The 27,278-nt window shown below is 40.7% G+C and overlaps 1 protein-coding gene across 6 annotated transcripts in view; it reads left to right on the top strand.

Moving 5' to 3' along the window:
- Nucleotides 1–27,278, top strand: part of esrrga (estrogen-related receptor gamma a) — a 186,719-nt gene extending 159,441 nt beyond the window's left edge. For all 6 annotated transcript variants that reach the window (XM_033624368.2, XM_033624343.2, XM_033624351.2 and 3 more), the window contains 3 exons: nucleotides 14,075–14,181; nucleotides 14,273–14,435; nucleotides 20,398–27,278. In XM_033624368.2, coding sequence (XP_033480259.1) covers nucleotides 14,075–14,181; nucleotides 14,273–14,435; nucleotides 20,398–20,642 — 515 coding nt within the window. In that variant the 3' untranslated portion in view covers nucleotides 20,643–27,278. The remainder of the gene's footprint in view (nucleotides 1–14,074; nucleotides 14,182–14,272; nucleotides 14,436–20,397) is intronic.

Below are 27,278 nucleotides of genomic sequence, written 5' to 3'. Positions count from 1 at the left end.
TTTAGGCAACAAAGGCACATAGTTAGGTTTAGGAAAAACGGACAAGGTTTGGCTTTAGAATCTTACGGGACGCGAACACCACTTTCTCAGGTGAAAGTTGGTGTTTGTTGGACCCATCCACCACCACTCCCGCCTCAGTCAGACTTTCATGCTGATGTTAAAGGACGCCTTTTTTCGTTGGTTTCTGACGCCACAAGTCACTGCCCATGCGCTGGATTTCGTCGACTTCGGAACGAGACCGTTCTCCCATGACACTACTTTTCAGAGACGAGGAGAAAGCAGAGAAACAATAGAAAGAACAGGGGCTGTTTTATGAACTAACATGCAGCCACTATTCACACACATGGTTGGTAGCTATGCTTATAAATAATAACGCAAGGCATACGTTTGCTTTGTGTTCAGTGTGAACATACTTTTAGGGGTGCCATTCGTTCCAACACAGAATTTCCAACCAGATGCTGTATGATCAAAACTACAACCAAAAGTCCTCACGGCAACAGGCCCTTCTTACAGCATACTGTCTTACTGCTGTTTTATTTAATTTGAAACACCACAGTCTCCGTATTTATCTTTTTAGTTCTTTGTTCTCAGTTCCAACGTCCAGTTTCATTTAAATGCATTTTTATGGTTTTTGTTACTTTGGTTGTTTTTTCAGTAATGTGCCTTGTGTCGTGTGCATGTGTTTGTACACAGCACTTCATCCTTATACAAGTGTGTCACTTCCCACCTGGTACATGGCGCAGGACCATGTCTGTGGTCCCAGTGTTTCACCGCACGTTCACACACAAAGCACACACACACACACAGCAGTAATAATGTGTGTATTTTTGTGTCTATTTAATCTTGATGGGATGTTTCATCTGCAGGCTGCTATCACAGCTGGCTGCCTTATTGTCTGGGTCAGACTGATGGGTATGTGTGCGAGTGTGTGTGCTTCTCTGTGTGTGTTCTCTTTCAGTTTGTGTTCCCCTGTTAGTCTCATGCATGCATATGTATTTACCTACAACTGTTTGTTTGCCTATACAAGAGCAAAAACATTTCTCTCTGATATATCTAAACACTGTATACCTATATGAACTATATGTATATATGCGATTGTGTGCATTGTGCACGTGTGTGTGCTGTCCATCAAGCCACACACACAGCCGTACCAAACCATTGGCTTGGTTGCTGATGATGACATACGAGTTCCTGGCCTTGGTAATGGCTGTTAAATCTCATAATTACACGCTTCTTTATTGCAATGCATAATGACCCCGCAGCACTATTGGACAATTAATTAAGATTTTCAGCCCAGGCTTTTTCAGGCCCAGATGAGGAGGTGGAATGAGGTCTAATGTTCGTGTCTTCGAGCTAGGACATTAAGGCATGATGCTGTAGGAGAGAAGGCTGTCTCTCTGCGTGCATTCGTTTTCATCTCTGTCTTTCTTTCCGTCTGTGTGTGTTGTCGTCTTTCTCTCTGTTCTCTCTCCTCTCATTGCTCCATTGTTGAGCCCTTCCTCTCAATGCTTGTCCTGGATGATGATATTGGAGACCATATCTCTAATCTGTGAATAGTAAATTAATCCCTGTGGAGTTTCTGTGGTCCTCTCTCTATGGAAAGCTATGGGGGATTAGGAAGATAGAATCAACACAGCCTTATAATCTCATATACAGACACCGGGCTCGGACAGGGACCATTGGGTTCTGTTTTAAAGTCACAATCAGCAAGTTTCTATTCATACATCAATATCGCTTCACAAAAGAAAACCTCTCCAATGTCCACTCCACACTTTACTTCTTTTGAACAACTATATTTATACCATTCGCATTTATTTTTACTTTGGTATCCCTTTTAATGTAAAATGTTGTTTGTGACAGTGACAAAATAAACATGAGAGCAAAGAATTTTATGTAATCCTCTTTGAAAACAAGAACGTCTCCTGCCCAACGGGTTTGGATAGCCGGGCAGCTCATTTGCTGATGCTTGGACTATGGATTTTTTCTTTTCAGGAGAATATGTTATGGCAGGATATTGTTCTGAAAAAGTAATCCACCAAGAGATCAATAGACTGTCACAACCAAGTTAATTGAACAAGCTGGGAAAATGAATTCATCACAAGATAGATAGATAGATAGATAGATAGATAGATAGATAACTGATTTAAAACCCCTGTTTGATCTTAATCTTGATCATGACCCAGTTGTCCTTCACGTAATTTCCACGTAATTTAATCACTGCCTATGTATTCTCTGCTGATTAAACCTGTTTAAAGTTGGTATTGTTGCCAACTGACAAAGCTTGTGGTAACATGTTTGGCAATATTGTGTGCCACTGAGTGAATGGTGGTGATGGCCTGAGAGGAACTCACTCTTTGTGTGGAGTCTCAACAGACACGGGGTGACTTTCCCTGGGGTATGAATTTTGATGTTCGGTCCAATCAGTGTCTTAGTGTGTTTCCTAATGACACTTTGAGTAAGTGGCAAGACGTCATCAAAACAAAACAGCGCGTCCAGCTGTCTTTTACTTTGTACGTTATTGTTTTAACTGCACAACAGATGAAGGCATACAAATATTCACATTGTCCTCGTTATTATTTTACCTTTTTCATTTTCAACTGTTTTTTATCTTCCAAACTGTCTGTCAGCAGTATCCGTGTGTGTGTGTGTGTGTGTGTGTGTGTGTGTAAGCTCCTCAGTTTTGTGTACACATGGTTAATTCCCCTGACAGATTTGTGCACACATGCCCACATACTCACAGAGTGGTCAGTCCTGCCTGCATCAGCATTGTATCGAAGGAAGGAGAGACAGGATGCAGAGATAGAGGACGAGAGGAAGATGGGATGGATTGAGTAAAAGAAAAAGTAAAAATAGGAAGGTATGACAAATAACGTTGGCAAACAGAAATTGTGTAGAAATTAGTTACTTTACATGTGTAATCCCCTTCATCAAGACATTCTTAAGCAGAGCAGATCATTGTCACTTGAGCAGAACTCTTGACTCCATATAGAGACAAGAAAACATGGCCCCGGTGGAGCTGGCTGTGGCACATGCCCACACGCACACTCACACACACTCCCCCACACACTCCTTGACATGGCCCTGGCGGAGCTAGAAGTGGGTAATTAAAATGTAAATATTGATATTTTATTATTTGAAATGCCTCCACTGCAATGCTCTTAATGTCACTCCATCTGTCGTCTCCACAGAGACTCGGGGTTGCCCTCGACGACCGGCTGCCCCCACCCGAGCAACCCCGCCATGGCAAAAGCTATAACACTCGACACACATCTCTGTGTTGCCACGTCTCCATTTTGGCTCTAATTAAGTGTTAAATATTAGCACCCGCAACCACAGAGGCAGCACACACCACACATGCACACACAGAGAATAGAGCACACGACCCTCCTCTCCACCTCTGTCTCTCTCCCCCGACTCTCTCCATCAGACACACACACAGACACACACTCTGAGCACTCATCCCCACTACAGCAATGGGAAGATTTTAAGTGTTAATCTTGCAGTGCTGCTGATGGTGTCTAATGTATGCAATTAACAGTCAGCCAGGGCTGAGGGTTTGGTAATTAGCTTGCTGTTCACACTGATTAGAGGCTACTGCAACCCTATGACTGCTCTACTCTCCCCGAGGCCGCACAGAGAAAAAAAGGGGGATGTGGTGGAAGGAGAGGGGGAGGGTGGAAGGGGAAAGAAATAGAAAAAAGATATTTTAGCCAACAATATGAGAGGGGATGAAGGTGAAGGTGATGACGCATACTTGTGTGTGCTATGTGTGTACTAGAAAAGTAACCGATAGTGTACCGAATTCATTCATTTATTTGTAGGAAAATGTGTCAGCTCTATATTTTTCATTCACAGTATGTGCAACTCAAACAAAGAGTCAACCAGGAATGTTTTTCCAGTAAACTGAGATTAATCATCACCAAAATCTGATCCTGACCTTAACCAGTCTTCAGCAAGACCTAAAATTAAACCAACAATTAGTGCTGGTCATGTCACAGTGCAAACAAAGGCTCCCCTCGAGACATGTTTCAAGACCTCAAACAATAATCTGCTTTTAGCAATACTTTCTGTCAGATAATTGTTTTTCCACAAGAAGGTTTAAAATTACATTTACTCCTTCTGCGTCATTACAAAATCCAGAATTTGTGAGTACTAGTTCTTTCCACACCAGCTCTGATGTCACAAAATCCTGATTCTACGTACACATCCTAAACTGATGTTTGAGGTTAGTACAGAGAAACTTTCCACCCTCAGCAGACGAATGTGAAAACAGCCTTCTAGCATCAAACTCTGCACATACATCACTCTGCACAGTGAAGATCAAACATCCAAGTGAAGCACCAACAAGCAAAACACACTTTTGAGTGGAGGGAGACCTTAAATGTTTTGTTCTATTACAGCAAAGTAGTGTGACTTGAAGTGTTTGGGGATTCCATTCTCTTATTTTTTTTTGTACTTAAGCAAAATAATTCAACCCTGATGCATAAAAAATCTTCCCAAACATCTGAACAGATAGGAGTGACAACAACAATAGAAAACAGATTCGGTGTTAAGTAACGTAACCGCTGGTTCAGTGGCCTCAGTGTCTTCAGTCTTTACACACTCACTGGAGTTAGACGTGTTTAAAAGAATAACAAACTTCAAGCATGATCACATAAATGTGCATGCAGGAGACATGCTTATAGATATATTTCCAATAATGACGAGGAGAAAAGAAATAGTGTAATTCTGTTTCATTCTTGTCATCTCATCACACACACACACACTTTTGATACACTGACAGGATTTCTGTAGAGCAACTCGATTTTAGATTCGATAACACTTAATTTGTGATTTGCACTTTCTTATCATCTCAACTCCACTTGACACATGATGTCTTTTATAATCTAAGAGACGATACACGTGTGTGTGTGTGTGTGTGTGTGTGTGTGTGTGTGTGTGTGTGTGTGTATGTATGTGTGTACGTGGATGTGTGCCCTGTGTGTGAGTGTGTCTTTAAGCCCCTCTAAATTAGCTGGTTCTCTGGGTAGATTTGTTTCCATTTCGTTGCGCATCTCTGTGTAATTGGGTCAGCTGGTGGATGTGTGTGTGCGTGTGTGTGTGTGTGTGTACGTGAATGTGCGACAGCATTTGCCAGCATGCTTGTCGTGTGCGTATATCGTGTGTGTGTTGTTTCAGCTTGGCCAAAGCCATCACAGGGGGTCCGTGTTCATTTGGGCCGGCGTCTGGCCGTATGGTACAAAACAGTTTGAAATGTGCGCACACACACACACACAAACACACACACTCAAAAAGCATCACAAGGGAGCACTCGCATTGCACAGCATGCAACAATGTGCACACTAACACAAATTTAAACGCGTGCAGAAAGTGGTATGAGAGAGAGCACTGGAGCCACGTAAGACAGGGTGCACACAGAACATACACACATACACACACACACACATGCAGGGCAGCGATGTGCTGGTAACTGTTGGACACTTCCCGTGTTCTAATGCAATCTCTCTCTCAGTGGGCCAGAAGACTTAAATCTGTCCCCTGCAGAACACAATACGTGTACATGCTGCACATAGGCAATCCACTATTCTCCTCGCACCTTCACTGAGCAGCTAGACGATCAGAAAACGGCTTACATCACAGCTCTTAATACCTCTTTTAAAATGCCCCCTAACAAAATAAATTAGCTACACTACATCAAGGCTTTAAGCAGACAGTGGCTGTAGATTTTGTGAGATAATTGCCATCAACCCAATAACAAGAAAAAAATGTTGGCAAAGTGCCTTTCTGCAAACCATTACTTTGTTGAGGACACATTGAAACGTTGCATTAAATTGACACTGTGGTTAACGCGTGGTTATGTTTAGGCACAAAAAACACTTGGTTGTGGTCAGTAAAAGATTGTGTTTGTGCTTAAAACCTTGGCCTAAAAAGCTGGCTGAAACACAGCAGAGACTTGCTAAAACGCAACCAGTTTTGTTGTTTGTTGGACCAAACAGTGGTCTGCAGTAGTCTGCAGCTGTCTCGCCTAATTGACGCACCATTCACCATCCCCTCCACCTCCCGATGACAAAGATAGCTCATATACGGCACTTTAGAAAGATTTCCTTAGATTTAAATTTGTATGAAACATACACATGTAACATATTCTTGGTTTGCAGAAACATATAATGACAGCATTTTCTTCTGGCAACTGGACTATTGTCACATGGCAAGTGTCTACTACATGTCTATTGCATTTGCTTATTACAATATTTTACCTTGTTTTAAACTACATGTGCTTTTTACTCACATTTGTAATGCAAAGCTCCAGGCCAGGATGCCCCTCTTACAGCACACATCCAGTTTCCTTGACTGTGCTCAGTGTGAATTTATTTTTGTTGTATAGTGTTACATTTCTATGACAATGTGCGAAGCTTCGTCTTACAACTTCAAGGTTGATAACTCCTGATAAGTGTGTGAGTCTCTGCTGTTTAATTGTTGAGACAGACTGAGAAGTTTCCTGTTAAACGTGTCCTGGGGCCATAATCAAATAGGACAGAGCACAGTGTCGCTGGTAACAGAGCAAGCAGGTGCTCCAAGAGTGCAGGGTCTGCTGCAAGAGTGCAGATGGACCAATATTTTACAACCAGTTAATATTCAGACAGTCAGCTTTATACACAGGTAAAATGTACTTAATTAAAAGTGAGGATTAAAAGGCATATTTTGATAAGTTCAAATGGCCACTGAGACAGCCTCTCTTATATACACAAGCTGTCATCTATAGCCAAGATGCAAAACCACTAAACATTTGGAAGGCAAAGGACCCAAATGTGCTTGAGGGAACATAAAATATGATAAATAAGCCAAACCATTTAAATGCCTGTTAAATCATGTCATTCCAAAAGGAAACCAGTATGTGATGTAAAATTGCAAGCTAACCACAATGTCCCTGATACGATTCCAGCTGGGGACTTCATTTGCATTTCATTACCCTTCTTATGCCTCCATATTTGCCAATGCCCAAAAAAAAGGCAAAAATGCCAGAGAAAATCTATTTTTAATTTCAAAAGCCTCTGAAATCTGACTGTAATTTTTCAGAGCAAGAATTTTTTGCTAATTATGTGGCGATGTTGTATGTAAAAGCTTTGGAGGTTAGAATTTTGGAGATAGCCACCACACGATGCGAGACACACTGCCCAAGTGCCATTGGCCTATTCTGTCCAAGCCACGGTCTCACACTGGGGGTTAAGTTGGTAGTTGGCTCATTCATATCAAATGTGGTCCAGCAACACTGAGCTGACCTGTTTCTCTGCTGGCAGCACCCTGGCCATGTTCACACACATAATCACGGGGACCCACTCCTTCTCTTGACATTGTGAGCTGTCAGTTTTGAAGCAACATATTATATTGAGCTGATATAACAATTAAACTTTTGAAGTCATGCTTGTTACCAGAAATGGCTTTTGGCTTCAGAAATGCAACAACACAGCTACCATAGGTGCCCAGAAATGAATGACATTAAGGATTAAGTTTAAATGTTCAAGAGAAAGACATTTCTGTATTTGTTATTGAAGTAAAGGATGAGGTCTTGAAATCACAAATGTCACATTTGTAAAATTGAGACACTTTGTACTTGCAGCTAGAAATATAACAATTTATCACTATAAAATTGCTCTCAATGCCGTTATGGGACTGTAAAGAAATCTGTCGCAATATTTCAAAGTTATTTTGCCACTTCAGCTACGTTCTGTCATCTCTGTTTGTCAAAAATTGGCACAGCCCAACAGTAGGCTAACACTTGCCATGGGGCAAATTCTGTGTTCGGGCAAGTAGAATGACTCATGCCGCCGTCCAGTTTGGCAAGTGAAAAATAAATGTATGTAATGTTATTTGAAAATATACTACGTAATTAAGTTCTTGAGTTCTTCCAGCTGAGCTGCGTTTGTGAGTCTGTCTCACCACCAAGCGTTGAACAGGACTGATAAGAAAAATCTGACATGCTGGACATGACAGAAGTTAACTCTGGGGTAAACAGTGTCGTTCACGACATAACATTACTAACATTTAGTATTGTTGAAACCCTGCATGCAAGAGACTTACTCCTTTTTGCCCTGAAGCTAACTGATATGCTGTTCCAGCAGGAGCTCTAGTGCAATTGTATCCCTTACAGAAGCTTTGAAATCCAGGCCTAAACTGAGGTGTTTTTTGGAGACTATTTACACTGACAAGACATTATCATCTATGATTATTTATCAATTTTACTTTGATGAAAACAGTTATGTTGCTGTTAGCCATCCATGAAGCCAAGTCTGTTGACCCATCAAAGGTTATGTTCCTGACTTATTGACCAATCAAAAGCTCTGTTTCTGACAGTGTGGCAGCTCTGATTTCAAAGGCGCTGCACAATGGAACAAAGAGCAGCCATCTTGTTTTTGGCTTAAAAGGTCTCGCCAACCATGTTAAACTGGCCAGGTGCCAGGCAAAATAGGCAATGATGGTAAAGTGAGAATCGTCCCAGCCATGTAACTGTTACCTGTTAATTATATGTTCTGTATGTTAAGAAAATAGAACGATTGTCCAAATCCCTTTTGATTTTATTGTTTTTTCAAAAGCTTAATCTCAAGCCCTGATTGTATTGTCTTTGGTTGAGCAGTAAAGGGCACAGTCAAGAGACAAGCTCAGACCCAATGAGAAAATGGCTTTATTATTTAATGAATTCCATTTTTTCAATTCAGCATTTTTCTTTGTGCTTTTGATATTGGGATGAATATGTATCTTAGACTTATTGTCAGGGTAATATCGTACCACAGGTTTTTGGTATTGTTACATCCTTACTTGCAGCACACAGGTGTGAGAAAATGTTGCAGAAGAAACAAATGATTCAGTTCAGTGTGTGGTTTATGTAGAGACTAACAGGTATCGTGTAAATGTTAGATCCAATTTATTTGACCTCCTCAATTTTACTTGTAGCCTAAAATAACTTTAAAATAAATTTTTGCAAAAAGTCCTGTTTTTTACCACAGTGACAGAATATGAAGACTAGTCACGTGTTAATAACGCGGACCAGATCAGAGATGCAACCAGTTTTCACACTTGTCACATTAATACGCGCACACATACACACACACACACACAGAATAGCTTTCTTTAATGCATCAGTTATTGTAGACGTACATGGGCACCATCGTACAAACACACACAGACTCGTATGCACATACAAGCAGTTTCTAAAACGCCACCAACTGTACTCACATGAGTGCACGGGTACTCATAAGCATCACGATCAGTTCTCACTGGTTCCCATTTGCCCTGTAACCACAAGAAAACAAATATAGGCCTCCTGGATATGTGTGTTGGTGTGTGTCTGTGTAGCAACTGGGGCGTGAGAGAGGGCTATCCTGTGAGTGTGTGTGTGTGTGTGTGTGTGTGTGTGTGTGTGTGCCAGACTGTTGTGCGGTCTCGGGTGTAAACGTGCAGTCAGGACTCATTTGGCAGACAAACAGGCCGCAGGGTGGCTGGGGAATCGACGTGTGTTTGTGTGTGTGTTTGTCTTTATGTGTGTGTCTGATAGAGCAAAGGGAAGAGAAAAAAGAAAGAGCGCAAGAGCAAGCAGTAGAGGTTAAGTCTGCATGACTGCACTGCAGCCTCTTTCTGTCAGACCAATGTGTGGCACACACACACATACCTACACACACCACACACTCTCTTTCTCTCTCTCTGTACCTTCATAGATAAAAGAGAATGTCCTAATATTTTAGCAGACACACCCAAACAAAAGCACACACACACATATGCAACCAAGTTTTGATCATTAAGTTGACCCGATGCACCTCTTAGCTTATCCAAATCATTATGTACACACTCAGGGTCTGGAATTAACACCCAGCAAGCGACAAATGTGGGTAGATTTTCCATTGGTGGGAAATCTCAGAGGGGCTATCCACCACGCTGGCAGGTAAATGTTTGTCCCAAAATAGCCACGTAATAAAAAAACGCTGAGAGTCTTTACCACATTTTGGCGTCATTAACTGGTGTGCTGCTCAGCTGCTTCTCTTCTGTCACGTGTGGTTTTACGTGCATCTTGCAGTGAAACTGACCATCTCAAGGGCTCCTAGTTTTGCACCATGAAGCACTGTTAACCGTACGGGACATCAGCTGATCCGCTAAACCATCACTTGCCACTGGTCTGCTGCTACTGTGGGTACAAAGGGTTATGACTTGTGCCCATTTGCATGGGGGTATTAAATAACAATACAGAGGCTCTGAAGTCTGAACCAAGACAGAACACTCTTTATTCCTCCAACAGTGTCAACAACAGCATTTTACAGCGCCACTTCTTCTGTTCTTACCTTTCACAATAAAAGCTGGTGATGAGTCGTTCACTGTACTGAAAAATTTTGCGTACCGTAACACCCATTATCACAATGAAATGTACTTAAACAAATGCATGTGTGGCAAAAAGGCAATTTATTATGTTGGCCAATGAAAATGTGCTTGGACGGTCTACAAGTCCTCTCAGCCAGGGAGACAAAAAGTTAATTTCGGATTCTGTACACACTTGTGTTTAGTAGAAACTCTTCACCCCTAGCTTACCTGGTAGATCGGGCACCCCTGTACAAAGGCTACGTTATTGCTGCAGCAGCTGCGAGTTCGATTCCAGCCCCTTGCACTGTGCTGCATGTTATCCCCGCTCCCTCCCGCCAACACTCTAAAGTTTCCCTGTCTAATAAAGGCAATATGCCAAAAAAAAATCTTTAAAGAAAAAATAATATTCAACCCTGTCTCCTAAAAATGAAGTTTATATACTACTAAATGGTTTTGCTGGAAATGCTTAACAGGAAATGTAAATCCTGCCCAATGTTCCAATACAGCAAGATGTAGCGTGTACTGGAGATATAAGCATATATCCAATAATGGTGTCCAGGGGGCACATGGCTTTACTTGCAGGTCATGTCCTTAAGCAATTTTCTCTCCTTTCAAGTGTATATTAATATGTTTATGCCAAGCTTTGAACTTTATTTTCATTGTACATTACTGTACACTCAGCTCAGCTCACCACCACCACTGCCACCACAGTAAACACAGGCTGTTCAACATCCACACATACACAAACACACTCCCACACATAGTATGAGATGCCTTATCAACAATGGGCAGAAAGGAAATGTAATTAGAGCCAAATAGGGAACCTTCTTTTGTCAAGTGAAATCACAGGTATGAAAGAAAGGTCTCCACCCCTCCCACCAACATCACCATCTCTCCCTCTAACACCTCTCCCGCTTTTTACTTTCTTCTCCCCTCCGCCTCACTCGTTCTCGTGCTCTCTCTCTCTCTCCATCAATACCTCTCTCTCTCCATCATCAGCACTAAATTCCCATTGATGTTTCTTTTCTTCTGCTGTATCGATCGCTTCATGAGAAGGAGGGGAGGAAGGGAAGAAGGGAGAGATGGCGTTATCTGTTAATTAATTTGTCCTGAAGCTGGCCGCCTATTAATCAGACAGATAAGAGGCATTGGATGGCTGAACAGCGCAGACAGGCTGGCGGGGAGGGGAGGGGCGTCAGGGCACACACACACACAAACACAGGGAAATACACACAGATGAAGAGGCACATGCAGGGACTCACAGAAACATAAATATATATAGGAATGTATGCATACACAAAGGACATAAACATGCTGATGAAACAACAAACCAGCACACTTACAGTGCAATTATGTATATTATGAACAAGTACACATTATAGGTATACACATATTCACACACCACACACACACACACACACACACACAAACCAGGTCCTGATAAAAATCATTGATGTACCTCAATAGGAAAAGCTGCACTTTCAGCTCAATAAATTAATCACAGGGGTTTTAATTATTGGTGTGCGTGTGTGTGTGTGTGTGTGTGTGTGTGTGTGTGTGTGCACATATAACTGTGCATTTTAAGTGTAATTAGGAGGGAGATTATTTTTGATGCATCAGGGAAGTGTAAACCATATTATCGACATATAGCTAATCATTCAGGAGTGTTTTGGACGACTCTTACAATTTTTTTTACCTTGTGTGTACCTGTGTATTTTTGTTCCCGTGACTCCATGTATATGTATGCATATGTGTGTGTGCCCACTTTTTGAGCCTTGTGTGCCCCCACTGCCCCCGGATCAAATTCCACCAGAGGGATGTGTGCGAATTGATTGAACCCTGCGTGCTGCTCCCAATGCCAAAGCACTGAAAACACACACACACACACACACACACACACACACACACACACACACACACACACACACACAGACAAGTTAAAACGCACAACCAGTGACACCATTAAATGATATTAACCCCTCACTCATGTCTTCCTCTCTTCACTTGACCCCAGGGTTTAAACACATTCAATAAGTGTGTGGGTTAATTTTAGCAGTGCCCATGCTTATTTCCCCTGCCCACGATGAGTGGTGAAGTCCTAAGGACCCCCTAAAGACATCTGTGAAAGGGATGTGTGCGTGCGTGTGGGTGTGTGCATGAAGACCCCCTTAAGAAATTCACCTCTAATCCCTTCTGATGATTTCATTAAGTAGAAGAAGACACTGCCAGTTGGCAACAGTACTGCTCGCTTCACTGTGCCCTGTGTGTGTGAATGTGTGTGTATCAATCATACGCAATTGGATTCATTCCAGTGTGTTCCTATGCTTTTTTGTATACTGTGTGTGTGCGCAGCAGTGTCTGTCTACTGTACATAAGTGTGTGTGTGTGTGTGTGTGTGTGTGCGTGCATGTTGGAGCTGTTAACAGTTGTAGATAGAATGAATTAGAGCACATTACAAACAACAATAGCCTGCAACCTGGACATAATGAGACGCCTGCCATTACCCATCAACACACTGTGAGATAAGAGCCCCTAACGCACATGCACACACCCTAACACACACACACACAGTCTCACACACCTACCATCTCAAGAGGAGGCACATGGCAGCAGATGTTGTTGAGGAAATATCTTCCTTCTCATCTGCCTGCTTCTCCTGGCAGGATGCTCCTCTCAAACACACACACACACGTCCACACACACACATACACAAACTGGATGGCTGCGGTGAGGTCTGACAGGTGTGCTCACATGGGCTACTGTCTTTGCCTTTCCTATGAAGGCTTGCACACACACCAAAACACACACACACATGGGTAGGCAGGCAGGTGTGAATGGGCAGGTGTGTGAGGAGAGGACAGCTGTGAGGAAAGGTGTGAGTGGGCAGGTGTTCCATTAAAGAGATAGACAGACAGGAAGCGAAAGACAAGAGAGGGAGAGACAACAGGCGTTAGTCTGCTGCACTTAAGTAAGAATGTAAGATATGAAATGAAGAAGTGGAAATATTACAAACAAAATGAGAGTGGAATAAAGGAGACATTCAGCACAGGAAGTGCAGACAAAAAGCAGTAGACAAAAAAATGTGAACCAGAGACAGACCGAAAACAGACACGACATGGAGACTGAAATGTATCAAGATGGATGGGGGAAAAAAAGGGTGAAGGCAGAATCAGACACACAGATGGTCAGTCGTAGATAGACGCTGACAGATAAAGCAGCATGGATTGCGATTGGAGAGACAGACAGGTATAGACGTAGGCAAATAGAAAGACATGGATTGACACCGGAGAAAGCAGGAGTTTTGAGGCCATAGCAGCAATTAGTCTGTGTGTTTGAGCGGTGCAGCAGCGATGGCCAGCATTGATCCATGGAGGCTGTGTCAGGGGGAGATAAGGCCTGCCTTTCCCCAGAGAACAGCCCTGGGCACAGGGGAGAGGGGAAGAGGAAGAGGAGGAGGAGGAGGAGGAGGACTGTGGTCAGCTGGATGGATGGAGGGTGGGCAGGGAGAGAAGAAAGGAGAGCCGATCTTGACCCTCTCACCAGCTTCAAAACAAGCTTTACTCTCTCCTTTTCACTCTCTTTGCTCCTCTTAAGTTTTACTTTTAAAAGCCAATTAATATATTTTACTTCCTGCACAGCAAAACAGTATTTAAAAAAAAACAACCTAACTGTTTGCACACTAAATTAACAACACTCTCTCTGTCTCCGTCTCTGTCTCAATCGTTCCCAGGGTTCTCTACGCTGTCTTTGGCAGACCAGATGAGTCTACTGCAGAGTGCATGGATGGAGATCTTGATCCTACGTGTTGTCTACCGCTCACTGTCCTTTGAAGACAAGGTCAGCATCTTTCACTTCAGGTTTGCTTCTTGTTCTAATGACATATAAAAGTACATGTTTATCTGCAACCTCTCTGTGTGTTTCTCTTTAGTTGGTGTATGCAGAGGACTACATAATGGACGAGGACCAGTCGAAGCTAGCCGGACTTCTGGACCTGAACAATGCCATCCTCCAGCTGGTGAAGAAATACAAGACTATGAAGCTAGAGAAGGAGGAATTTGTCGCTCTCAAGGCCATCGCTTTGGCTAACTCAGGTATGAAACTGCTCATGTTTTTGTCTCTGTGTGTGTATGTGTGTGTGTTTGAGTTTGTGAGCACGCGACTCCTGGAGAAAGAGTTAATCCTAGGCATCTCCATTCCCATGGGACTCATTTAAACTGAATCATCAAAGGACTGATTTCAATACTCCACATCCAAACACACACATGACTGCGACACCTGACGCATACTTTCGCACACTGCACCTGCAGTTGTCAAACCTTCTACTTTCACTGTTAAAGCCATTTGTCTCATCATACTCCTAACCGTCACACATGCCCACAATTAATTATTTTACACACAGAAAGGTATAAAAACACACACACACACACTCTTCAACCTGAAGCCCACCTCCCACCCCCAAACAAAGTGGCGAGCCCTTTTACAATTAGCATAGTCGTCTCTTCAGATGCCTGTTAAATAAGCTGAAATCATTAGAACCCAAAGTCTGTCGATAAAGCCCCCTCTCTGATGTGTCCAGCTGCATCGACAGCTGACTGACACACGCACACACACACATACACACACACACACGCTCCTCCTCACACACATACACACACGTACACCTTCTTCCTCCCATGACCCGTCTTTTGAACTTTGTCTTGGAAGCCGGCCAGCTCTTCAGTACTTTAATTACAAGGGGGGAGCTGTCAATACAATGTGTTTAAATGGGAGAATGCAACGGGAGAGCTTTGAATAGGGAGGGAGGTGCCTTTTGTTCTGATTCTGCCACCATCAACACACGCGCACATACGCCGACACATTCACACACACAAACACACTCAAGCTCTTTTTCTCAAATATCATCTCTCCGGCACATGAACACATACATATAACATTAGTGTGTGCTTATATATGAGCCACTAAAAATGTTTGCTCACACACATACAGCACATGCTGTCATGCACATGCAGAAAGTATTGACATGTTGTTTTCCTGTGGGCTATGTGACAATCAATCTCTTGGCTCTGCCTGTTTGTGTGTTTGTGTGTGTGCATGTGTTGGTCTATAAATGTTGCAGACTGAAAGTTGAGAAAGCCGTCTGGTTCTGCAGGCTGGACAGCAGTGGTGATGATCATGATGATGGTGATGATGACTTATTTGGCAAACAGGTGTTACATAGTCCTCTTTGCCCCTGAGATTTACAGTGGTCTGGATGAGTTGACAGGTCTGGTAGAGAGAGAAGGAGTGGTTTAAACCAAGCGGCAACCTCTGTGGCTGAAAAATAAATCCAATGTGGAAGTGTCCAAAGCTGCAGTTCCTCTAATGGCCACTTGAGGCTGGCTCCATGAGCAAATCAGTCACCATAGACACCTATGTTAAAATGATTAACTTTACAGCAGAAATAAACATGTTTACAGCCTGCTGCAATTTTTTTTGATCTCTATAGCAAATGTCAACATTCATGACAACCTTACAGGGGGTAGATGCTTATATAACTTACCCGTTTACATTTTATGAAGGCTTAAAGTTGTGCATAATTAAAATCGAGGCCACTTTGAGTGACTATGAGGCATCACCACAGAGTCAGGTGCACCCCTCACGCTTCCACAGCTCCATCCTGTCGTCCATATTTGGTCACTTCTTTCTCCAAAACACCAAGGTGGCAAGTGCCTACTAGAGGCTTCAAAACAGAAGTCCACAAACCAATGGTTGACGTCGTGGTAGCTGTGTCCAATATTTTATACAGTCAGTAGAACAACCTTTTAAACATAAAAGGTAACATACTCAGATTTATTAGATACACCCATTTAACGTGCTGCCACTCAAAATGTTGTGAATCTTATAATATTCAATTATTGCTGTTACTACTTCAGATTATTTTCCTTATCTATTAATCTGGCAATACATTTCTTGATTAATCTTTTGGTCCATAACATTTCCTGCCAGGACATCTTCAAATTGTTTTGTCAAATCAGAAACCAAAGATATTAATTTTTGCAAAGATAGAAAACAAAACAGCATCACATCTTTACATTTTGCAAGCTGAAACCAGAGAGTATTTTTGCCTTAGAATTATGTTAAAAGGTTAAACAATTATTAGATTTTCTGTAGATAAAATTATAAATAAATCAGCTCATTGTTAAAGCTCTAGATCCAACTTCCTGGTAATTTCCAAGTAAGTGGTGACATTGTATTGGTCTGCATTTTTAATGAATGTTTTCAATGCTATACCCGCCCACAGTTACACACATATATTGTTCTATGTCAACACTGCACCTTCATTTTCACTTTTTTGTTTTGTAAATACAGAGTAACATGTCAAAAACCTCCCCATATCAGGAGGGTACTTAGTACAATAATAAATAGTATTGTTCCTGTCAGGCTGTGGCAGATGAAAGCAGAAAACTAATGGGTAAATGTCAAACTACAATATGCATTTTATTTTGCAGGGGGAAATAGCATGCTGTTAACTCATACTGAAGCTGAAATCCATTTGTGAATTTGGCACATGCAACATAAAAAATATCCCGATAAGTCCGGAAAGTAATTATCCATCAAAAGCTTACCTCACTGTTGAGAGAGCTCACATTTGAAATAGTCATTCGTTTAACTGATTGAAATCGAAACAGCTGACGCCCAAATAAGAACTTTGCATCATTGCCCAGACTCTCCAACTGCTCTTCAAGACAACAGAATGCTAGCATTAGCATTTTGAAGGGCACTGACACTAATTAATTCACAGGATGCTAATCGTCTGCATTAATGAAGCCAAGCCTTAAGAAATGTTAGCAAACGTGCCCCACATGTAAAGACAGCTAAACTAGCCATGGGAAACAAGAGGCACGTGTCTGTGTGTGTCCCTGTGTGTGTGTTGTGTGTGTCTGTGCGTTCATTTGTGTGTGTGCATTGTGAGCTCCGTGTTAACATGTGTGTTTTAACAGCCCTGTGTGCTCGTGCTCATTAACGTCTGCTGTTTTACTTGTGAGTGTACTGCGGGTCAGAGCGCAGGCAGCAGCCATGTCTACCAGCTTAAATACTAAACACACAGTATTAATCAAAAACAATGTGAAACTCATTAAACTTCATTTTAACTCGTGGTCATTATGGGCTGTACATCAGGTATCCGCTCATTAGAAATCCAAGTAAGGGATTGTTTTTTAATTGCAACCGGCAGTAACACTCATTGATTTGTACATCACTCATTCTTGAGAGCAGGGACAAAACCTTATTTTGGGTGAGGTTGATTTTTACTCTTCAATTAGGCTGGGAAAATATATTTTAAAACATCAAAGTATTGACTATTAAATCCTGTAATGGGCCAACCTCCCAATGATTTCATTTTTTCTTGAATAGCAGACATAATAGATGTCAGATCTGACAGTGTACACGTTACAGTGTTGACAAAAAGTTATCTATTTATCAATTCACAGCAGTCGTAGTGAGGAGCAATTTTATTTTCAAAGTTTCTATAGCTAAGATCTCTTAAAGCTCATCAAAATACAGATTTTTATACCATAATTCTTTTTTAGTTTTCATCTAGAAGGTTTAAGGAGTTGACCTGTTATGGTTGAGACACACCCAAAATTAATATCATTAATGATAAAATAGAAATATTACCAGTACTTGAGCAGCATTCCTGTCTTTTTGGAGACCAGGAAGTGAGACAGGAGTTCTTGGAAAATTGCTAGCCCCTTTTATGCCTCATTAAATTATGTTTTTGTAGAAATCTGACAGATGACAAAAATTGAAGACACATCTTAAAAGGGCCAATATTTCATTAAAAGAAATATGTTTAAAAATAAGATGACTATAACAGTACATTTTTCCACTGATGTTAACAGTAGATACTGTTAGTTTTACATTTTGAAGGCATTTCACACTTTTTTTAATTGTTTGAAGACGTAAATGCTTGTCTAAGGCAAGGGTGTTTTCACCCATTTCATAAATCATGTTTATACATGTAAATAAATCCTTTAAAAATAATGTTTCACCCCAGAAACAGAGTAAGTGTGCTGATAAGTCAATAAGGCAGGATGTAATTTGTCCCAATTCTCAAGAAAGAGGGATATATTACACATAGCGTAGTAGTATAAAGTTTAAATTATGTTTTCATTTAACAAGAGACGCTGCATAGAGGGCAACTAAATATTTGGCCTGACCATGTTTGCATTGAAAATAACTGAAAAAATATTAAAGACAAGTAAAAGTGACTCATACTGACAAAATAGAGATCTGCAATGCGGAAGCTGAGATTTTATGTAGATTGTATTTAATGTGTTTTTTCTTTTTGTATTAACACACATATAAACAATAATCTACCCCATTAACATAATAAATATAACTTATCCCTACCCACTGATGAAAATATCATCAAGCATCAAAGTATGGACAAAGATCAGACTAGTGGACCACCCAATTTTATTTAAACAGGGGTAAAAGTAGACAATTTGAGAACAGATAGAAGCTGAGTTTTCTATTGATCCCTATAGAATCCAGCCCACTGACTGGTCTGGTCCTGCATACTGATACATGCATTACACTCTATAGATCCAACACTGTGTATTTGATTGTGTTTGTGTATGTGTGTGTGGCTGTGTTCACATATTTTCTGTTGATTTATTTTGTCTGCACAATGTTATGTATGTTTTACTTAGCATTAAATGAATGTTTGTGTGAGGTCATACTTTATCTGCCATGGTTTGCTCGTATGTACAAATGCTTCAGCAGGTGTGTTTGTGTGAGGAGTGTGCTGTTAGAAGTACCATAGCATTGTTAGACTCATAGGTCTCATCCCCTCTGCAGATCTAGTTTGTGTGTGTAAGTGTGTGTGTGTTGGGGTGTGGTGGCCTATCAATAGTTGCCTTGTGATTATTATTTAACATGCATGTAGTCATTGATCGGAGACATTGATCGGAGGTTGGGAGCTAAAGGCCAGCTCACATTAAGACTTTGCCTCCCTAAGGGGCAATATGGAGCATTATTATTGAGGGACAGTCTCAGCCTTTACTGCCACATATGCTGAAATGCACCTTACATGCCAGCTCAAAGGGAGATTACAGATGTGTGCGGCCAAATGGTTATGCACACACACACACACACACACACACACACACACACACACAGACTTTCAGGTGTTCCTGCATCTCTCCATCATTCGACAAGTCTATCTCTTTTTTCTCCGCCCACTCGTCTCTTTGTGTGTCCATTTATCACACCCACAGATCCACACTTTAAAGACAGAGCAGGGAGCAACATCTGATTTTAAAGCCTCCATCCTGGATTTAGTTTCGTCTAGAAATTCTGTGTTTTACATCTATGTTACAGAGCAATGGACTGTGTTTAATTCTACAGTACTACATTCATAATTCTACTTTTAAAAGTTGACCCTGGTCTGCAGTATAAAACACATGTTGGTTTATATTCCAATGCAAATGCAGAGAGGTATTTTGCACGTTTTTAAATATACATCAAAATTACATTTCTTTACAGCGTAAAGAATTTCCATGCGTGAGTTTATGGCCTTCAGTAGCATCCCTGTGTTCGCCTTGTTTGGATTTCAGATTGAGTCTTTAGCATCGCTCTCCTTTGCAGCACTGATCAATGACACAGCAGACAGAGGGGGCACAGGTACTGACAGAGACACATACTGTTGTAAACATCATCCGAGAGAGCTGTGGGAGCTTTCTGCACTGCAAAACATGTCTGCCTTTATTGCTAGAAAATTCGGAAACACAAGAATTTCAGTCAGCCAAAGAGTTCACTTTACACTTGGACAGCTGATGCTTATTTAAAATGCGCTGTCCAAATTACATCATATTCTAATAGTAACAAATAAATCTAACCATTACACCCTGTTTTGCTTTATTGATATTTTTAATGTAAGATTTATCTCAATTTCATGTCCAGATATGACCAAACAGACAACATCTGTGGGAAATTCTACAAATGCCTCATCAAATATCTTTTGCTCACATTTGAATCGTAATCATGTGCTTGTCTTCCTTCGCTCTCCAGACTCCATGCACATTGAGGACGTGGATGCAGTGCAGAAGCTCCAGGATGTGCTCCACGAGGCCCTGCAGGACTACGAGGCTTCCCAGCACCAGGAGGATCCCCGCCGGGCGGGCAAGCTGCTCATGACCCTCCCCCTGCTCCGCCAGACCTCCACCAAGGCCGTGCAACACTTCTACAGCATCAAGCAGGACGGCAAAGTCCCAATGCACAAACTCTTCCTGGAGCTGCTGGAAGCCAAGGTCTGAGGGCGGGAGAATAGACGGAAGGACAGCTAGACGCCAGTCTGAATCTCACTTTGAATGACCTCTTGCTCTTTTACACGCACACACTCTTTACACACATGCGCGCACACACACAGAAACATGTCCCTGAAGTATGTCTGCTGACACATCCAACTATGAACAAACAAGTAACCTAAACCTCTTACCTGAACCCCTGAACTTTCGCTGTCTTTGACAGAAGGCCGCTCACTTGACCTTTTGTTTTGGGGAAGAAGCTGACAGACTGACATGACCCCCGTATTACCAAGGCAAGAAGATATTTGGTTTTAAAACTATTAACAATCACTCAACAGTTACCACAGTGGCTCCGAACACTGAAGATGGCAAAACTCTTATGCATTTAATAACAGTTAAGATGTTATTAAAGACAAACACTTAAATGAGGACACATTTAAAAGAAACTGAAAACTCTTCATTTTAGTTCAGAGAGACTGTAAGACTGCACTCGTGTCTCCTTTTCCCTCCCTATTTCCCCCAACAGAGTTTTTTAAGTGTTCAAGAAGAAGACGAGTGGAGAAAAAAAAAAGAACACTAAAGAAGTATTAATGACGTTTGTTGTCAAATTACATGTACAATGAAATTTGGAAGGATGGACAGAAAGAAAAGAAGAGGAGATTTGCCCTGCCAAAGAATGGAGCTCATCCATTCAGAGGATGCCAGCAAACTTTACTGTCATAACCCAAAACTGTTTCTGGTTTGATCAACCGGTGGCTTTCAATGCTGGGCCTCAAGCTGGTTTTCTGCTCCACCCAGAAAATGTTTCTGGTTGTTATGAAAGCCAGCAGGGCCAGGACCAGGATTGGAAACCACTGCTGTAAACACTCTCTGGTTCTCCCTAAATTCAGTTCCTGGTTTCCCATGACTCCCGTACATCAACTACAATTTTACTATTTGTTGTATATGTTGAGGATCAGTGACCCTGGCCTCCCAAACCTGTCAGTATAACCATAGAATAAGTGTTTGCACACTTAATGTGGCTGAAAATGTTTCCAAATATTCAAACCGCTTGAGGTGTGATCGACTGACAGAGTCAAAAGACTACTCAACACAATAAGACGATCTATACTGTCAAGAATGGATTCCTGCTTGTCCGACTGGTAAACGTAGGCTGAGTCCACATTCATTCTGTCAGACACTCCTCTTGTGTTTGGACGTCTGTTTAAAACCTTTTCAGCTGCTCAGTGGCCCAGGTTTGTAGCTCTCCACACATAAGTCAGTAGAGATTTCAGTCTGTCAATGTGCCATTAAGAATAGTCCAGCCTGTGCTCTTTACCCAAACTCCAAAAACTGCAAAGTGTCACTTCAGTACTCCCCTCGTTGCTCCGTTACATTCACAACTTCCACCTCATCTCTCGTGTCAGCACGGAGATATATTTGTGATCCATTCAGGGAGTGACGGGGGCGCTTCAGTCACTCAACGCAATACGAACCAGAAGGAAAATGTGTGCTGACAAAACTGACTGAAGAACAACTATTGTTGCTTTCAAACTCCTTTTTTTTTATTTCTCTCTTGAAAATAATCTTAGCGATGATACCAGTATTAGGGTTGTAAATAACTGTCATCCTGTATATGACATATAACACGGCTTTGTTTTTGTTAATAATATTGTCTTCTTAAAACTGAATCAATCAATATGTCTTTCCTTTTTTCTATCAGCTTGACCACTTTCAGCAATTATCATATATATATAAATATAACAAGTAATAATGTATTAACAAATCAGCGTTTATCTTAGAGAAACTCTGAGCAATAGTGGTTTTTAAAGGAGGGGTTTGTGCATATGGACTAAGTCTGCAATATAAACATAACGTGCCAGTCTTAAATTTGGGAGAGAGAGGACGGGGATTTGAGGAGAGTTTGTAGCTTCTCCTTCTCTCTGTGTAACTTGCCATACGCTATTAGATAACAGTCAATATTTCCTTTGTTAGAGAAAGTTAGACAGGAACAAATGTGGACCAGAAATGTGAGGATGAGCTGTTAATGCCACCGTCACATAAAAGCTGTGTGAGGAACGGTTATGGTGAGGGCCGAAGAAGTAACACAAGCAGCTAAGAAAATTAAAATATCCATAATCCAGTTTGCCGTTATCACAGGGCTCTGATGTTTGACCAGGCTCTTTTTGCTGTCACTTTTAATCTGATGAAAAACAAAAGTTCTTTGTTTATAATCAGCTGTTTAGTCATGTTTCTTCAGCCATGTGGCTGAGTGTGGTGACCATTAGAACAACTTAAACCTGGATCTGTGTAGAGGGAGACGGTGCTCACAAAAACACAAAAAATCATCAATAAAAAAACATCATGTTGACAGTTTTATGTTAGCTCACTTTTCCACTTCTTATTGTTAGACACACATCTGTAATATAGCCTGCATTTCAGGTGAACAAAGAGAAGTCTCATCAAAAAGCATTTTTTTAAAATATGAATTTAATGACATTAATTAAATAAACTCGTAACGATAAGGACTTTAGGTGGCCAGTTTTATAGTAATTTACAGGCGTTTTTTAGGCTCCGTCTACACATAAAAAGATATTTTTTTCAAGTGGAAATCTTTCCCCCTACGTGTAAAAAATAATTCTGTCCACACAACCTTCATTTTACAAAATATCTCTTTATGCACTAGAACGCCAAAACGACTCCAAACACTCGCCAGCATTAGCTGTCTTCTGCAGTCTCCCTTCGTTGCCAAGGCAGTAAAGTCTACAAGCTAAAGTTACTTTTTACCAAACACCGACTGGAGGTCTCATTACTGTTGATTACTCTTCTCTTTACGAACGAAGGAGCTTACTGTAAGATTTGAGTGATGCTCTGGACGTGCTAAAGTCTTCCTTCGACAACCACAAACATTGAAGTGGACCAAATAACACTGGGCGCAGCAAGTTTAAGTGTAAAGTAGTCATTACACCAAGCATGCTAACAAAACATAAACAAAAAGTCCAGCGTCGTTATTGTTTCTGGCGCATGGTCATTACACAAAGCAACAGTTGACATGCACCCACTAAGAAGATGACATCATTATTTCCCCAACGCTCCATTTTAAATGTCCACAAGTACAAAGTAACTGGAGCTTTTGAAAATTGGCACCTTATTAGACATTTTTTTGAAAACTTTGTGGGCGAGAAGCCGAAACAGAGATGGAAAAATACTTTTTTTTTCTGAATGTGTGTAGACAGGGCCTGAAAGTCGAAGTGGCCTGTTAAATTTAAAGGAGCAGTGTGCGACATTCAGAGCATATCTGGGATTCAGAGTCTTTGGCAGGATTGCGTGCTCATGGTTCTCCACATGGAGGTGACTGAGCAGGCAGCTAGTAGCAAACACTGCTAACTCAGTATATAGTGCTAACAATAGCAACTGTGCTTACAGATCTAATGGTGTTAATCGGGGGGAAACCGGAGGGTGAGCGCTACACTTCCACGCAGATTCACTTACAAGGACTCACATGAACTAACATGCACGACATCATTATTCCACTATATCTTTCCATAGCAGATAGTGGTCTGCTGCTATATTAAGTGTTGCAAACAGTGACTTAATGTGCATTGTTTAGTGGCAAGAAATGGAAAGCTGAGCTTACAGGAAGCTGTCTGACATTTTACAATCAAATAAAAAAACAATTTCATTGTTACAGCAGGATCGCATGGCTGACTGATCACAGCTTTAACAGGTGGAGACAGTCGAGGGATTTTTTTTTTATATATCATTGTTTATGTCATTTCTAAAGCCGAATAAGAATGCCAAAATGTGTAATGTAGATGAGGGTATAATCTAATGTAAAATGGCAACTTGTCACAGCTGAGGAGTGCTGCAGTTTAAGTGTAGTTGATCTCTAACATCACACGCTCTGTATCAAACATCAGTATTATAAGTAAGGGGTATTTTCTCAGCCTTCTTAAACATTGTATATTGTAAATTATACAGATTATAATTCTAACATAAGACATTTTATTGGAAACAAAATCGAGAAAAAAAAGGAAAAAAATGTAGTTCAGCCTCGATGTGTGTTTCATGTTCGCTGTTTTTTCTATCAAGAAAAAACCCTGTTTCTTTAGTTTTATCTGTTTCTTTGTTTTCAAGTCTTTCTGTTTGATCCTTTCCTCCTTTGTTGAGTCTTCTAAGGCGTTGCTGTGTACTTTTTCTTGTGGTGATTCCCGTTCTTGTGCCGTGTGCTTCTTCTTTAGACAACACAGAGTAGAGTAGAGGCCATGTTGTCTGTCTGTCGGATCAGTCCGCTGGGGGTCTGGGCACCGGATTCTCTCTCAATGAACCGAACCGGATATAAGGCTCTTCTTCTAGAAACTTAACTAGACCACCAAGATCAAATTACAGTACTCATCTTTACCAAACTATACATAAATAATTAAATATTTAGTATCTAAATGAAGAAACACCATACAAGTATTTAAAAAGGGATCATTTGTGTAACTTTCCTGTAGAATAAACAATATACTGTATATCTTTAGGTTTAAATAACGATGAAATGAAAAGGACATTTGAGTAATTCAGAACTGTAGGTGACTCTTTTTTGATAAACTCGCTGTACATAACTGCCTTCCATACAGCTCGGCTCAATCATCTTTACTGTTTCAGCAGTCAAAAAGAGAAAATACGAAGATGAAAAACTTTTTCTTTCCCTCCATCGTTGTGTCCTGTTTTCAGCTCATTTCCAGGAAGATATCTTGTTTTACCACAAAGAGTAATGATCGGACAGGTGAAGGTTAGGATTAAAGGTTTTTGTGGGTTGATGGGAAATGTAAAAAAAAAAAAAGAAAGAAAAAGAAAAAAAAAAGCTCGACATGTTTAGTTTGCACTTGCTGTTTCTCTTCTTCTCTTCACCATGCACTCATTACATTGTGGGACACGTTTCTGCTTCGGCCCCAGAATTAAGAACTCAAGATTTAAAACTCAAAGTCTCCTTTAATGAACGCGTTACTGTGCTTGTGGTACCTCTTTATACACAGTTAGATTTATAGATTTTCTGCTACAAATAGCATCAATTCAAACAACACATCGAAGGTCTTAAACATTAACATGTCATTTTTTTTCTTAAAAAGAAATATACACACTAATTATTTCACAGGTGCATAAAATAAATTTGCAGGTAAAGTCCCTGATGACAGTTGCTTTTCCTGTTTTGATTGTACCTTAAAACATTGTCTCATGGTCAGAACGATGGTATTCCTTATCATCCACTGTACAATGATCGACAAATAACCTATGGAAGAAAAGTGCTCTTTTCTCACTATTATTTTTCTTTCTTATGTTACTGTTTTTATTTATTTGTAAGTTGTCAAACCAAACCTGTGTACTTCTGAGCAATTTGACGCAATGAAAGATGTTACACGTCTCCCTGAGGTGATTAAGGCTGAGCTGGATTTGGTTAATAGCCTTTTTTTCAAAGAATCAAGTTTCTAAATTAGCAAATGCTGATATGTCTTTCTGAATTTTCCTAAATAACAAATTACCAGTGTCAAACGAGTAATTTATTGTAAATGATGGTCCTGGCAGGAAATGGTTCGCCGTATGCCACCTTGTTTTGCTAGTAAAAAAAAAACAATAAATCTACCAGCTATAATCAGGAGGGAGATTGTGTGATTCTTTCGGAGGTTTTGATATAACTTGCTGCTCATAGTTATTATTTAGATGTACAAAATGAAGGCGTTTTCATACATTTTTTTTGCTAGTTAAAAGGCAATATTTGGATGACTGTGCAATGATGAGACAAGAGTTGCACTTGTTTGTTTTGTGTTACACGTCTAAATGGTGTTGAAGCTTTTAAAATGATTCTGCAGTTAGTGTTAAAACCACATAAGAGACAACAAACCAAACTGGTATTTTCTAAGAGGAGCGTTGAAAGAAGGACTGACTGGGTTTTTGCAGAGCCATCGATAGAAAGAGTTTGACCTGGTTGCACTTTAGGCACCATGTTACCGCCCTCATCTGGAACTTAGATCCATTAGCTGCGAATACTCTATGTAACAATAGTTTAGCTGGAACAGAGGGATGAGTTATTTAGGCGTAAGGACAAAGCGGGATTGTCCATCTTCCATGGCTGCCCCTGAAATCTGCTAAGGCCAAACTGTGTCTATCTACAGCTCTACAGTGTTTAGTCATTTAGTTGTATTTAATCCCCAAATGTAACTGCCACTTGTGCTGCAGCTAACCCTGCAGTCTGAATTTGCAAATGTGAAGAAAATATTTAAGGGAGAGAGAACGATGACACATTTGGATACGAAGGATATTTAAAGGTTAAAAAGACCCCGTCGTGGTGGAGAAGAGTTGTGTACGAGAGAAGACCCTGTAGTGTTAATTAAAAAACATGTCCGTAGATTTTAGATGTGCTTCACATCAGTAAATGAAAAAAAAAAAGAAACAATAACCTGTATATTTTTGTGACGTGTATCATACAAGTGTGCTCCAACAATAATGTCCATTTGTGTAAATGTATTTATTTCACATTGTATATATTGTTCAATGCAAAAAGAGAGACCTATGATTCTGTAACTTAAACTACTATGGGTTGAAACATTACATGTGTTACTCCAGACTATGCCTTTCAGGATTATTACAGTAGAGCAATATCAATTAAAACCAGGCTTCCAGTTT

This window comes from Epinephelus lanceolatus, chromosome 2 (assembly GCF_041903045.1).
Source record: "Epinephelus lanceolatus isolate andai-2023 chromosome 2, ASM4190304v1, whole genome shotgun sequence".
Classification (NCBI taxonomy): Eukaryota; Metazoa; Chordata; class Actinopteri; order Perciformes; family Serranidae; genus Epinephelus; species Epinephelus lanceolatus.
The sequence above is the reverse complement of the archived record's forward strand: the minus strand, read 5'-3'. Positions and strand labels throughout refer to the sequence as shown.